The following is a 16683-nucleotide window of genomic DNA, read 5'->3' as shown; positions in this document are numbered from 1 at the left end:
CCACCGCTACAGGGAGTGGGAAGAGAGTGGCCAAGTGCCAGAATAGGCGCATCTTCCAGATGTGCCTTTTCTGGGGTGGCTGGGGGCAGATGTTTTTAGCCACGGGGGGGCCAATAACCATGGACCCTCTCCTGGCTATTAATATCTGCCCTCAGTCACTGGCTTTACCGCTCTGGCGGAGAAAATTGCGCGGGAGCCCACGCCAATTTTTTCCGCAATTTAACCCTTTAATTTAACAGCTAGAGCCCCCAAATTGTGCACACAGACACTTGTTACATTAGTGAAGAGGAATATGTAATAAAAAAAGGGATATGAGATGGTTTACTGTATGTAAACCATGTCTCATATCATGTCGGGTTTGTGAAGGAGAAGGAAAAAGCCGGCAATTGAATTAGAGGCTTTTAAGCTATCTAGCGCTGCATTAAATATAAATATACATATATAGGTGTCTCACTGACATATATATATGTATATATACCTATTCTATGTGTATATATCTAGTCTATTCTAACCTGTCAGTGTGATTTTACTGTACACCGCGCTGAATTACCGGCTTTTCAAAGGACACTGGTGCGTAATAATCGGACAGAACTCGCATGGTGCGAGTGCTGTGCGATTTTTTTCTCGCACCCATTGACTTGCATTGGCGAGTCTCGTCCGAGAATCGCAGCAATACGCAGCATGCTGCGATTTTTTTCTCAGCCGATCCAGATTTTTCTCAGTCCGATTTCGGCTGAGAAAAAAATCGCAAATGAAAAGCCACCTATTAAATAACATTGGTCAGAGTGCAATCCGATTTTTAATCGGATTGCACGCATCCGTTTTCCTCGCAAGTGGAAAGGGACCCTTACGCTAACCTCTGTGTCCGACTGCTAGAAAAATTATAAATCTGAAGGAAGCAGAAGAGACCCCGGAGAAGCCGCGGAGCGATAACTAGAGCACGGAATCTACCTCCGGGTTACACATAACCTCTGCATTGGGAAAAGCAATTACCGGGTAATTAATAAGCGCTGACCTGTAACAGGAGGATACACTTACTGCAGCGTTACAGGAAGGCGAGAGATGTAATGTGCCGCAGTTATAGGAGACACGTCCGCAGGTTACAGGGCTGACCTAATGCAAAGAGCTCTATCCATATCATGTGCTGGGGTATCTAGTCTGGGGTATCTAATCCTCTCCTGTGTGATACTGACTGCTGAGCCGTGTATCTAATCCTCCCCTGTGTGATACTGACTGCTGAGCCGTGTATCCAATCTTATCCTGTGTGATACTGTCTGCTGAGCTGTGTATCTAATCCTCCCCTGTGTGATACTGACTGCTGAGCCGTGTATCTAATCCTATCCTGTGTGATACTGTCTGCTGAGCCGTGTATCTAATCCTCCCCTGTGTGATACTGACTGCTGAGCCGTGTATCTAATCCTATCCTGTGCGATACTGTCTGCTGAGCTATGTATCTAATCCTAGCCTGTGTGATACTGTCTGCTGAGCCATGTATCTAATCCTCTCCTGTGTGATACTGTCTGCTGAGCTGTGTATCTAATCCTATCCTGTGTGATACTGTCTGCTGAGCTGTGTATCTAATCCTATCCTGTGCGATACTGTCTGCTGAGCTATGTATCTAATCCTAGCCTGTGTGATACTGTCTGCTGAGCCATGTATCTAATCCTCTCCTGTGTGATACTGTCTGCTGAGCCGTGTATCTAATCCTCTCCTGTGTGATACTGACTGCTGAGCCGTGTATCCAATCTTATCCTGTGTGATACTGTCTGCTGAGCCGTGTATCTAATCCTCTCCTGTGTGATACTGACTGCTGAGCTGTGTATCTAATCCTATCCTGTGCGATACTGTCTGCTGAGCTATGTATCTAATCCTAGCCTGTGTGATACTGTCTGCTGAGCCATGTATCTAATCCTCTCCTGTGTGATACTGTCTGCTGAGCTGTGTATCTAATCCTCTCCTGTGCGATACTGTCTGCTGAGCTGTGTATCTAATCCTCTCCTGTGTGATACTGTCTGCTGAGCTATGTATCTAATCCTATCCTGTGTGATACTGTCTGCTGAGCCGTGTATCTAGTCCTATCCTGTGTGATACTGTCTGCTGAGCTGTGTATCTAATCCTATCCTGTGTGATACAGTCTGCTGAGCCGTGTATCTAGTCCTATCCTGTGTGATACTGTCTGCTGAGCTGTGTATCTAATCCTATCCTGTGTGATACTGTCTGCTGAGCTATGTATCTAATCCTATCCTGTGTGATACTGTCTGCTGAGCTGTGTATCTAATCCTCTCCTGTGCGATACTGTCTGCTGAGCTGTGTATCTAATCCTCTCCTGTGTGATACTGACTGCTGAGCTATGTATCTAATCCTATCCTGTGTGATACTGTCTGCTGAGCTATGTATCTAATCCTATCCTGTGTGATACAGTCTGCTGAGCCGTGTATCTAATCCTCTCCTGTGTGATACTGACTGCTGAGCTGTGTATCTAATCCTCTCCTGTGTGATACTGACTGCTGAGCTATGTATCTAATCCTATCCTGTGTGATACTGTCTGCTGAGCTATGTATCTAATCCTATCCTGTGTGATACAGTCTGCTGAGCCGTGTATCTAATCCTATCCTGTGCGATACTGTCTGCTGAGCTATGTATCTAATCCTAGCCTGTGTGATACTGTCTGCTGAGCCATGTATCTAATCCTCTCCTGTGTGATACTGTCTGCTGAGCCGTGTATCTAATCCTCTCCTGTGTGATACTGACTGCTGAGCCGTGTATCCAATCTTATCCTGTGTGATACTGTCTGCTGAGCCGTGTATCTAATCCTCTCCTGTGTGATACTGACTGCTGAGCTGTGTATCTAATCCTATCCTGTGCGATACTGTCTGCTGAGCTATGTATCTAATCCTAGCCTGTGTGATACTGTCTGCTGAGCCATGTATCTAATCCTCTCCTGTGTGATACTGTCTGCTGAGCTGTGTATCTAATCCTCTCCTGTGCGATACTGTCTGCTGAGCTGTGTATCTAATCCTCTCCTGTGTGATACTGTCTGCTGAGCTATGTATCTAATCCTATCCTGTGTGATACTGTCTGCTGAGCCGTGTATCTAGTCCTATCCTGTGTGATACTGTCTGCTGAGCTGTGTATCTAATCCTATCCTGTGTGATACAGTCTGCTGAGCCGTGTATCTAGTCCTATCCTGTGTGATACTGTCTGCTGAGCTGTGTATCTAATCCTATCCTGTGTGATACTGTCTGCTGAGCTATGTATCTAATCCTATCCTGTGTGATACTGTCTGCTGAGCTGTGTATCTAATCCTCTCCTGTGCGATACTGTCTGCTGAGCTGTGTATCTAATCCTCTCCTGTGTGATACTGACTGCTGAGCTATGTATCTAATCCTATCCTGTGTGATACTGTCTGCTGAGCTATGTATCTAATCCTATCCTGTGTGATACAGTCTGCTGAGCCGTGTATCTAATCCTCTCCTGTGTGATACTGTCTGCTGAGCCCTGTATCTAATCCTATCCTGTGTGATACAGTCTGCTGAGCCGTGTATCTAATCCTCTCCTGTGTGATACTGACTGCTGAGCTGTGTATCTAATCCTATCCTGTGTGATACAGTCTGCTGACCCATGTATCTAATCCTATCCTGTTTGATACTGTCTGCTGAGCCGTGTATCTAATCTTATCCTGTGTGATACTGTCTGCTGAGCTGTGTATCTAATCCTATCCTGTGTGATACTGACTGCCAAGCCGTGTATCTAATCCTATCCTGTGTGATACTGTCTGCTGAGCCGTGTATCTAATCCTATCGTGTGTGACACTGCCTGCTGAGCTGTGTATCTAATCCTATCCTGTGTGATACTGACTGCTGAGCTGTGTATCTAATCCTCTCCTGTGTGATACTGTCTGCTGAGCTGTGTATCTAATCCTATCCTGTGTGATACTGACTGCTGAGCAGTATCTAATCCTATCCTGTATGATACTGACTGCTGAGCCTTGTATCTAATCCTATCCTGTGTGATACTGTCTGCTGAGCTGTGTATCTAATCCTATCCTGTGTGATACTTTCTGCTGAGCTGTGTATATAATCCTATCCTGCGTGATACTGTCTGCTGAGCTGTGTATCTAATCCTATCCTGTGTGATACTGTCTGCTGAGCTGTGTATCTAATTCTATCATGTGTATTGTCTATACTGGTAGTGACAGCCGGGTGTGTGCTTTATGGCAGCTGCTAAGAACAGAGGAGTCAATACACAGAAAAATGTCCACAGACTAATACAGCTTCTCAGAAATGACTGACTGCAGCCCCTGCGACTAGGGAGCGACAGATAATACAGCTGACCTCTAATTATAATGAGTCGACTCTAGAGATAAACTCATGTCCAATTATTAGGAATTTGGTGAACCCAGGGAATTCTAACAATATGAGATTGTTTTCACGCAAATTGCCTAAAAGCACTGCAGCCTTTTTATCCATTGCAGAAGACTCACATGACCATGGATGCGACTGGGCTACCAAATCACATGGTATAGTGCAGCCAATCAAGAGGGACCAAAGTAGCCAGTATAAGAGCAAAGGCAGAGAAGGCAGCAGCAGCAGCAGCCTTGTGGAGTATCTGGCTATTAAGAGGATATCACAGCTCACGACTTTAGTAATATAGATAGGGAAAGAAAGGCATAAAACACTGAATAAACTGTACAGATAGTGTGTCTTATACCATCAATTTCCAACTGTTTACCCACAGCCAGATGTGTTGAGGTCACTTTGACATTACTAAGGCTGTGTCTGCATTAAAGTGCTTGAAAGGAGTTCAATACTATCCTAGAAGACCTTAGAATGGTCACAGATCTGCTCAGGGCAATTGGAGGCTTTGCAAACAAAACAAAAAAGTCGGTGAAGCTTGCAAGTTTGAATTACAAAAGATTTGTTCATTTCTGGATAACTGCTGATGCTGCCCCAGTCTACACAGGAAATTATATAAGTGAGCTGCAGAGAAATGGACATGTCATTCTATTGTATAGACTCCACTGGGAAAACTGGAATATATTATAATATAAGTGACTCTGCTGATGCTGCCCCAGTCTATACAGGAAAGTATATGTGAGCTGCAGAGAAATGGACATGTCATGATATTATGTAGATTCCACTGGGAAATCTGGAATGTATTATAATATAAGTGACTCTGCTGACGCTGCCCCAGTCTACACAGGAAATTATATAAGTGAGCTGTAGAGAAATGGACATGCCATGATATTATGTAGATTCCACTGGGAAATCTGGAATGTATTATAATATAAGTGACTTTGCTGACGCTGCCCCAGTCTATACAGGAAATTATATAAGTGAGCTGAAGAGAAATGGAAATGTCATGCTATTATGAAGACTTCACTTGGAAAAATGGAATCTTTCATGATATATATGACTCTGCTAACGCCGCCCCAGTCTACACAGGAACTTAGATACATGAGTTGCAGAGAACTGGGCATGTGCTATTGTGTGGACTCTACTGAGAAAACTGGAATATTTTATAATATATGTGACTCTGCTATTGTGCTCCAGCCTACACAGGAAATTAGATAAGTGAGCTGCAGAGAAATGGACATGTCATTCTATTTTGTAGACTCCACTGGGAATACTGGAATGTTTTATAATATATGTGACTCTGCTGATGCTGCTCCAGTCTACACAGAAAATTTGATAAATGAGCTGCAGAGAACTGGACATGTGCTATTGTGTGGACTCCACTGGGATGTTTTATGATGTATGTGATACTTTCTCAGTGGAGCATATAACATTACAGTAACAGCACATTAATTTGTATCCTGATCCCAGCTAAAAGTTATGAAGTTGCTAACTCTGAATTATTTAACAAAATTAATATTCTGCTGCATTCACATGTCACACTCCAGGAAATATATTCCTTATTACTAATTCTGTAGTAAATAGCTTCATGTAGAAAAACCTTCTGCTGGAAGCTGGAACCTGCCGAAACCCAGGAAACATCCATGTGGAGATGCCACCTAGGACATAAAACCATATAGACAGACAAGAGATTGCAGGGACTGTATATTCCTGTGGAGCTGAGCCTACTGTATGTGACTGAGTGAGAAGAGAATAGCTCCAGAGCCTCTAACATGGCTTCTGCAGCTTAGCTACATCCTGGTATTGGGGTGATCTCTTAGTGATTGCCTGTCCCTGACCTGATAAATATGAGCCAAGTGCATGCATAGAAGAAAGACGTCGGACGCAAGGTCGGATGTGCACTCCTCTCTCGGCAAGAGCTGGTACAGAACAGATCTTTATTAGTATAAACAAAAGATCATGTAGCGGGCAGGAAGAAGGCATTGCACAGCTTCTCACCAATCATTGTATCAGTCTGTGATAGGTCCCTACTAGGTCTATTCCATATATGGTCTTCAGTGTATCCACCTCACATTCCAAAGATTCCAGGGCGCAGTTCCAGGATGTAGACGCCATCTTGCCACACCACATATATTGCTAGCTTATGTAAGGTTAATAATTGATGTCATTAGCCATTCTCTCCTTCACAATGAAACAAAGTAAAAGAATAAAAAAAAACCTGCAGCTTATAAAGGTTGCATGTTTGTCACATCCTGGTCATGATTTTTCCCCATGGACTTTTTGTCATGAAGTTTTCTGCAGCATCACTACTCTACTACACCCAAAAATGGATCCATAATATTCCAGCGTATCACTGAATTCCCCCCAAAAAGCAGCCCCTCTGAAAGACGTCTTGTGTTTGACACACCAGGGTGCTCTTTCATTAGACATAATCTCAGCATCCAAACTCATATGCAGAATTAAAAATTTCCAAGACTGAAAGAACTGCAATGTATCCAAGAAAATTGGATGCTGTCCAGATGATCCATTTGGGATCCAATTTTTTTTCGGGCAACACCGGCAGACTATGATTCTTTCACGAGGACATTCTGTCTGTGTAAAATAAAAAATCAGTCATCTGGACAGCCCTATTGGAATAAAATTGATCTGAGAGGTGTCAGTTTTTGTTCACGGACAGCACTCGGACGAAATATATAGTCGTGTGAATGTAGCCTAAGGGAGCATGACAGAGTGGCGGACAAGGCTTTGGGCACCGTCAACGATCATCTCCTAAATGGGCCCACATAAAAGTTACCAGGTATTAGTTGAAACAATGAAAGATCATCGGAGGACCCCCTATCCATCACAAAATGATGGCATATCCTAACGATAAACCTGTAATGGACTCTGTTGACTTTTCTGGGGTCATAGTTTCTCAATCTCTATTCGTCAAACCACGATTTGATGATTTTCTAAGTATTGAACCTGAAAAATCTATGTGCATCTATCTATAGTGTCGTGTGTGTCTGACTTCCAAGTTATTATTATACGCTTACTCCATCCTCATGCCTTTTGTCTTGGCCTCTTCATAGTTTTATGTCCAGAGCTCCAGAGAACCACCATAGTCAGCCATCTTGGAGGCCTTGGAGAAAGGTCTTTGGTCACCTGGTCACAGACATGTCTTTTGATCGTGTGCATATTACACACTTCTGTGCACCCATCACACAAGGGTTATATTTTTTGGATGGCTTGTTGGTGACCACCCTTCCTTCCCACTGAAGCCAATACCCCAGCTAAACATTTGGCCTATATATCATAACACGCTCCTAATATTTTTATTTTGGGACATTTTTGTTGTGCAAGGCAAAATCACCTTCCAAAAGTCACAGATTACTCATGGTTTCCTTTGCATCTCTTACCATAACCCAGCTTTTCCAGACACTCACAATTTATCAACAAAATCAGCTCTGTAGCTGCTTAAAGGGAACATGTTAGACTGATTTTACCTTTTAAAACTAACAGTATGGCTACATAGGTCCTAGCACACCAATCAAAATGATACCTGTCTTGTAGTAATCCGATGTGCCATCGCTGATAAATTGAGCTTCAAAACCACCCAAAAAAAAATTATTGAGGAAGCGCATCGTCGCAATCACGCCCACCGATGTGCTTGCGGCCTAATCTGCATGTGACTTCAAAGTTTTATTTCTCAGCAGTGACACATCAGATTTCTACAAGACAGGCATCATTTTTATTGGTGTACTAAGACCTATACAACCATAGTTTCAGAATCAGAAGTAAAATTGTCCCAACAGGTTCCCTTTAACTAAACAGATTTGCCTTTTAGGAGTTTGGGGACATATATATAAATTAGAAATGGTAATGAGACCAAAGAGCCGTGACTACAATCGCAGTTGAGCCGAGCGTGAAACTGTAGGCAGAGCTTTTGTGGGTTGAATAATACTTCTCCCAAACTCTTGATCTATTTGAAGCCATGAAAATACCACAAAGTGACACAGGACTACAGCCGGGCAGCCACGCTCGCCTGCTCGCCACCCTCTGATGTGTAGATCTGATCTGTGAACAGGGAGCCACACTGAATGTACGGGCTCAGCCAAGCGTCCAAGCTATACAGTTACCAGATAGGCAAGAAAGGTCCTTTGTTTATCACAACGAACCTCCATTATAAGAAAAAAAGAAAACATTTTATGAATAAGGGATAACTTTCAATCTTGGGAAAACTCCTGAGAGCTAACAGGGTAGCAGCACATGATTGAATGTTGGTGATTATCAACTTTTTTGCAGGCAAAAGTTCCAATAAAATTACAAATTGTTTTTAAATCGAGTACCAAAAAAATCACTTTAACAATGAAAATCTTTCTATTTGGCATGGGTTTTATATCCCTCCCAGCAAAGAAGACTTTTCTCGAAGCTTTCTGAAATGATAAGCAGCCTCTTACCGAATGTCTCTTGGCACCAGTATAAATGGCGTCCAACCCCCGTGTGACTCTTTGGCATGAAGTCTACAGTATTTAACGTTCTCGGCAATGGATAAACTGAATATATGTGAAATTAACATTCGTTTAACTTCTCCTGGAGGAATATATTAGCGACTTCCCCGGGAGCAGAGAAGAGGTGATAAATTATAGTCTCGAAAAGACAAGAAAAGAATTTCCCTGTTGCTTTTCTCTGACACTTGATGGTAAAATTGGGATTTTTATTTTAGGACATTCGAGGTAGAGTTGAGTGACTATATCTTTCCTGTATTAAGAAATAGTTGAAATCGCATCTTCCATATTCCAACCATAATTCAAGGTGGGGAGGTCAAAAATTATTTCAGATCATACAATGGGAATCGTCCCTTCCCTACAACTCAATTGGTATTCCCATCATATAATTGAGAGTTGTAGATTGCCGTAAGCTGATGAGCCACAAGTTGGCTCTCCATTTTCCAAATATAAGGTCCATACGCCAACGACAAAAAGAAAGAATCCAATCTAGTCAAGCCTAAGATTGTACTTTTATCCACATAAATTACAGTGTGTAGACAATACCAAAAATGGTCACTACTATGGACTCAACAAATGTTGCATATATTAAAAATACAAGAAAATATAGCAAATTTTGTAATATATCTTATCAGAGGAATATGTTTCTTTCTCCACTTAAAAAAAACACTTCCTCTCCTCCCTCTAGCCTCCTAAATGCATCAATTTTCTGAAGACAAGACAAAGACAGGTATCCGTGGAATCAGATTATAGCTGTCTATTGAGGTCAATGAGGAGGGTGCAAAGAAACAAACACTGCTGCTGCTTTCTTGTGTTTTTTTTTTTTTCACCTAGAGCTGGAGTCACAGCTACACTGCTCTATGAAAAAAACAGGAGAGCAGAAATTCCTAGTGTCTCTGTGGCTGTGTATAGTATACATTATAGCAGCTAGTTTCTATCCACAAGCTCAGAGATGACTGAAAATTAGATACAGTCTGCAGAGGTGAAAATGCAAGATACAAGTAGTATAATGTCCAGTAGTAATGTTATTCCTCATGTACACACATGACCACTTAATCTGAACAGTCACCCGAAACTGAATATAGACAAATGGCCAATTGATTTCTTCACATTAATTTGCTGAAAGTAAAGCTCAAATTGATTATGTCAATTAATCGTTCATGGAGACCAAACTTTTTCATCTACAATATTATTGGCAGTGACTGGCAACATTTCTGCTTCATCCTCACATTAGACTTCATACACAAGGTCATAAATAATATATAAGGTCAATCTGGGACAGTCACTTACCATTCTCAGTGATCTCGTGCTCCGTGTCGGTGAGAGTCAGGTTGGAGTTGGCTCTACTAGACAAGCAAGAGCTTCGCCCAGATTTAGTGTTTCTTGTCCATAGTCTCACTGGTTGTTCTGGCGATAATACGCAGTCAGCTTCATTGTCTGCATCGTTTTCACTGTTCATAGAATAGCCGCAATGCGGCAAGCCAATATCAGTCCGGTATAGTGTTCCATGAGGCGGTGTGACTTCACCAAGACCCAGCTCTTGTAGAGTAAAACTTCCACCTGTGAATTAACATTAGTCTTCATTATTCTAGAATTCTAAAGTTTCCAATCTACTTTATAATTATACATGTTCCCCAAGTACCCTAAGCACCCTGGGCTGCACAGCAATTCAAAACTAAATACTCGAAGAAAAAAAAAGAAAATTTATTCTGGCCTCTTCTAAATGTGGTTAAAATAAATGTTTTCAAGGGAATCTTTAAAGAGTAAATGTAAATTGAGGATAGATCTAGTTATTTGACATCAGTATCTGCTCCTACTTGAAAGGAGGAGATTGCATTGATAGGGTGTTTGTGGGCTATCATGTGGATGTTCCTAGCTCTGTGTAGTCCGTGAGGACTGGAGTTTGGGAAACACTGTTCTAAATGGAAGACTAAGCCAGATGGTGAGGTCTCCTGTCCAAAGTTGCATCATATATACCTAGGAGGCAGTTAGCATGGGGAGCGAGACTGGTCGGTCTGGGTCTTCCAATTTGAGCGCAGTCAGTGTTTCATGGGCATCTGTAATCCTTGTAAGTTCCTTGGGTTTGCATGGGTTTCCTTCACGGAATCAGGATTACGTCTTCACTTAAGATTGGGTAGTGATGACAAATGGACAATACTTTGTGAGTAACACTCAATAAGGTAAGTTCAAGACCGGAAAGAGATCAGAGAAGGGATCCAGTGTTGGTGCAGTAATGTTATCTGGCTCTATAGGTGATGATATACGTTATTGTAGATGATAGAAATAAAAATCTCGTGCTATTCTGCTTTCTAGAAGTGATGTAATCTCTAAACTGGATAACGACATGTAAGAAATCTTTTCACGGCACACTGATTTACATGCCTACCCTCATATTTAGCACTTTGGTAAATGACCTCTAAGTACATAGCTAATCTGTTTACTCCGTACGACAGCTCCCACGCTTCTCAGCAGACAGAAAGTCGTGAGATAAACAAGTCACCCGTCACAAGTCCTCCGGAGTAGTTTGCAAAATCTACATCATAGTGTATCTTCTCGATGAAACGGCAGATCATAAAATAAAGAACGAAAGGGGTTAAACATGGAGCGGTTGGAAAGGATGCACCAACGCAAAAATCGTCATAACCAGTAAAGAGGTGAACTCAAGAAATGCGTGGGATGGAATTAGTGCCAACTTAGCACTGAATCATTATAGAGCTTGTGTAACCTTATGCTAAACAGTCTGAAAACGCTCCAGAAATATTTCCAGTGATGAGTGATACTGTAAATTTGGTGAAACTTTTTCTAGTCTTGCACCATGCCTTAATTGGCTTAATTTTAGGACAATTTTTGCTTCCAAAATTATGGCTTATCAAAAGCTCCCTCTCGCAGAAATTCCACAAAAAGGGCAACTTTACTATTCTCTTCTCAGTACACTTCACCACGTCTGACAATTAAATTTTTTTTAACTGCCTTTGGCTCGATCTCAAGCCATGTCGACTTGATGTAGGAAGATCCATCTTGTGCGAGCCTAGATGCATGTCATGGGTTTACCCTGACAGAGAGGGGCCAGTAGACCACAGCGTCTGATTTCATGTACTCCTGCACTGATTAAAATCACTTCTTCATATTAAACTGTTCAAGTTTCTGTTAGCAGTGCAGTGGTTAAACTGTTCAGCTTAGAGTCTCAGAAGCTTATCTGCGTTTATGCTCTCAGCTGTTCAGTATTGGTCACTCCCCTCTCCTATATATATATCTGGATTGCCAGTGTCAGTCATCTACTCCCTTTTGTGAAGTAGAGGTGTCAGTTGTTGGTAGAGGCGTTTGAAGTGTTTATCTGTGACTGTTGATTGGTGTTTCGGCTGAGTGCAAATTCTCATACTCTCCTATTTGGCTTTACTTCTTTTTCTCCTGGTGTCCCTCTCTGTTGTCTTTGAGGGTATATTAGTATGTTTAGTATTTTAATTTATCCCTGTACATCCTCCCTTGTTAGTCTGGTTTGTGTATATACATACACTATTATTCCCCACTTCACTGGTTGGGGGAAGGGGACAGATATAGGACTGATTCAAGAGTTTAGCAAGGTATGTGGCCCTGGCGTCTTCACCATCATAAGTAATCCAGGGCAGGGATAGCTAGGGCGTTCCTAACACTAGGGACAGGGAAGGAGCCCTTGGCACTGGGTATTCTGACAACAGAGTTGTGACAATAGGTCCACCAGGTTCTTCTCTGTCATTATCTTAATTGTATCAAGCCATCGGGTTGCTTGTCTTCCTCTTCATCTTGTTACTTCTATTCTTCCGACCATGATGTCCTTCTTCAGTGATTGTTCTCTTCGTATGATATGTCCAAAGTAGAAAGTAGGCAAGTCGTAGCTTGGTGATTTTTGATTCGAGTAACACGTTTGGATTGATTTGTTCCAAGATTGCTTTGTTTGTTCTTCTTGCCATCCATGGCATTGTTAACATCCTTCTCCAGCACCGAATGTTACCACAAAAAAGACCAAACTATGTATGAGCCATATCTTTGTCGCCAGTGAAATGTTCAGTGAAACGACTGACAGTAAATAAGTCTAAAGCTGCTAATTTTCTTCAAATTTCTATGACTCTTCTGAGTCGCTAAGAAAGGGGCATTGTTTCTTGGGAATAGTGTAAACAACATGTAACAACATGCACCACATTGAGACAAAATTTCGGTAGAAAAACTAAGGAAACCAAGAGGTGGTATAAATTTTATGATGTTTCCAATCTGCAAATGGCATACAAAACAGGTTGAGACAGGCTCATGGTATAAAATCTGCCTCAAGAAGTAGAAATACTTTACAGAACATGAAGCCGTCTGACCAACGAAGGTGAAGACAGCTCCTCACGGGCCCTTTTTACAAACATTTCCCTTTTTTGATATGTTTGCTTTCCAGTTGATCGTGATTTGTTGTGACCAACTTCCTTGGCTACACTTTGGATCAATGCATTGCTACATTCTGACCTCCGTAACTCAACTTGTAGCTGTTAGTGCTAATCCTTAGTCAGCCTTAATTTGATCACTTGACCTCTGACCTCTTAGACCATGCTCCCGTATTTCCCGTTAATCATAATAATCTCAGCGACAAGTTCTTATGACTTTTGATTGTCATTGTATAGTGACCATTACTCCAATCCACCTGTAGTCATAATTTATAAGGGTAATGTACTTGGGAAAATTGAGGTGCCCTAATGATTGCAGTGATCGTATGAAACTGAGAACATGTGGAAAGGTAAAAGTTCAAGTAAGTACCTCGTTAGACTGCCATTATAATTCTCACATACTTTAGTTTACAATATGGGACCACTTCTTCTATACAGTATTTAACTGTGATGAGTGACAGGTGGGTGAGATGACAGTACCTACCAATTTATTGCCCCTGTTCTAAATTTGACCATGCTTGGAATTTATGTACTATAAGCTACCTTGATTATGCCTGTCTGTATAGTGCTGTCATACTTTGCTGCTGGTTCCAAACCTAGATTAGTTGTCTACTATCCTCAAACCTCTTTCTAAAGAAAAAAAAACAATATTGTGAGAACGATAGGCACAAATAGTAAGTGGAGCTTGACCCTTGGAAGTCCTTGTCGGTAAAGGTGCAAATGAGTTCACGGGCATTTGGACATCATGACTGTGAATCCAAAGTTGGCATCATTAGTGGGCAAGATGGTCACTACAGGTGAAGGGTCAGTTTCTGATCAAATAGGAGGACTGTTCTAAATTTGGAGCACTGTATATCTCCCATCACTGGCAGCCCATGCTCCACATCATTGGTTGCCCATATAGTTGCCCATGTCACATGTAGGGGTCGCTGTGTGTCCCCCCCAGGATATGCACAGAGGCATGTTGAGGCCATGCATTGCAGTCACAGGTGTAGCTGTGATTGCAATGCAAAATAAAAAAAGGGAGTGTTAGTCCTGGACAAGCTATTTGTTCAGGGCAGATTTAAGAAAAACCTGCTGGGCTTTTGTGCTTTGAAACTACAGTATGGTAGTCGTGCAGTCCGTTTCATTCCTGGCCAGGCTTTCCATGTGGCTGAAGGCCACAGATTCCAGTTAAAAATCCTGCTATATAGGGTTGGGTGTGTCAGGGTTAGGGCCAGAGTGAGTTTGGTGTTTGCTAGAGTGCAGAGCAGTTGGCTCTGCAGAGCTCCACCTTTGTGGGGCAACACAGGCAAGCGGAGCCAAACAGCCAAGGGTGTGGAGAGGTTTGGCACCCACAGCATACACAGGGGTACAGTCGCCCACGGCAACTGGTCTTGGAGGAGGGTGGACTGGCTTGTTTATTGGCAGTAATCTGGAGGATATGTTTCCCGGCTGCGATCTGGAGGATATCGTGTGCTGTATACTTTATGTGAGTTGAACATTAAAAAGACTTTTGTTTTGAACTTTACTGGGTCACTACCTCATCATTGCACAGTGTGGATACCGCTGCACTACACTAGCATGTCTTCCTTTGCTATGTGCTAGAAGAACATGGATGTAGTGTGAATGTGTCACACAAACACTGGAAGTGACTAGGGGGATGATTGGCCCATTTAGATTTTGCTCCAAGTGTCACCTAGTAGTTAGGCCTACCTATTGAAGGTGGGAGTCCAAAAAGTCAATATCAACTGTCACGGGGTCCTTCTCCGGCATCACACAATCAACAGAGTGAGAGGTAAGTGAACAGTCCCAAGAACCTTTATTACATGTAAACTGAAAGGTCCATAAAACAATCCACCACACATAAAAAAAATAGTCTAGGTACACGGATACAGTCCAGTGACGGGATAAATGCCCCGGGAGATTAGGGTCACAATCATCCGCTTAGAAATCGTTATGGCAGTGCGGCTCCAGATACTTCTCCGTATAGGGGTCCTCCAGCAGTATTTTCCAGGGTTATCAGAGTTTCTTCAAGTCTCTCTGGGGTGTTGACCTTAGCGTCAGAATAGCACAAAGGATCTATCTTACTGGTCTACATGTTCTCCTCAGGTCCCCTCCTTATATCGAGGGGGTGGCAGACAGGTTGGAGGGTTTTCAGTCCCCGCAGACCTTGGAACAGTGCCTCAAAGGTGAAGGCACTACAGGGGTGATTTGGAGAGCAGAGGGGTCATGAATGGACAGTCAGAAAAAGTCAGCAGGTGTTCATCAGGAGGCATGGACACATTCAGGCTTCAGATGGTAACTGAGCTAGTTAAATTATCAGACTTTTTGTAAGGTAATTAAGACTCTAGACAAGATGGGGAATACACAGAATGATACAGAGCAACAAGACTACACTCCTAAAATCAGTAAAAATAGGAACATAGACAGAATGATACCCCACACACCATGTCACACCACCACATCAACCCTCTATAACAAGTCTTGCACATAATTTAGGATAAAAAGCCATTTCTCCATTTGCAGACCCTTGCTTTGAAGTGTTTGCCCCTCATCGGTACAAAGTCGGAGGTCTGACTTGGCAAGGTGAGAGGAATCTGACAGGAAGTCCAAGAGCGATGCTAATTAGAACATGTGTCTGGATCAAAAAGTAAAATGGGCCAGTCTAGTTCCTCTGCCACTTCCCATGCCTTTTCGACCCTCACCCGGGTTGCCATGTTCACAATTTTAATTAAAAAAACGCACACAATAAAAACACAAAAATTCCCACTAGGAAAGTGAACAGGTTTCTCGAGCCGAATAAGATCTGATGTTCGTTTGAAGTTTTTATCCAGCCTGGCAAACTTGGAACATCCAACTGGCTAAATCGCTTTTTTTTTTTTGCTCTTCACACCTTTTTTAATTAACTAAGGTTGCAGGTTGCATTTTGTGACAGGTTTGACAGGCAGATAGACTGAGGCTTTCACAGCTCTGACTTCAGCAGCCAAATGTGTAGTACAAAGCAGCTTGTGATAATTGCACCCAGACAAAACGCTGCTCAACTTCAAATGCTTCGCTAAACTTTGAAAGATTAATCAACTTGATTTACGGAGAAGTTGTAATTTGCGCCAGGCTTTCAAGCGCCGATCTGTTGTGGGATTTTTTTTTTCTAAATGAAGGTGATGGAGACAAACACGGTGAAGGATTTCTTTTTCTTTCGTCGTACATTCACGCTAATAAGCCGGGTCCTAAGGGGCTGACTTCAGAGAGGTTCTGTTTTGCCATGAAAGAGAAAAGTGGGGAGGGCAGTCTTAAGCCATCTGCATAAAGCTGAGCAACGTGCAAGGAGCCTTCACAGAAACTCTCAATGTCTCTACATAGGCACTCAGTGTGCCGCCATATGGTGCTCCATAATCCCCCCTAGAAATAATTCTGCTATAATTCTGCTAGTCCCTTTGCCCTAACCGAGCTTAGTTTGTG

The 16683-nt window shown here is 42.4% G+C and overlaps 1 protein-coding gene across 8 annotated transcripts in view; it reads right to left on the bottom strand.

The window, feature by feature from the left end:
- TENM4 (teneurin transmembrane protein 4) overlaps positions 1–16683 on the bottom strand; it is a 1485534-nt gene that overhangs the window by 660453 nt on the left and 808398 nt on the right. For all 8 annotated transcript variants that reach the window (XM_077298663.1, XM_077298665.1, XM_077298666.1 and 5 more), the window contains one exon: positions 10133–10402. In XM_077298663.1, the coding sequence (XP_077154778.1) occupies positions 10133–10402 (270 nt within the window). The remainder of the gene's footprint in view (positions 1–10132; positions 10403–16683) is intronic.

Source organism: Ranitomeya variabilis, chromosome 3 (genome assembly GCF_051348905.1).
Source record: "Ranitomeya variabilis isolate aRanVar5 chromosome 3, aRanVar5.hap1, whole genome shotgun sequence".
NCBI classification, from domain to species: domain Eukaryota; kingdom Metazoa; phylum Chordata; class Amphibia; order Anura; family Dendrobatidae; genus Ranitomeya; species Ranitomeya variabilis.
This window is presented reverse-complemented; position numbering and strand designations above follow the sequence as displayed.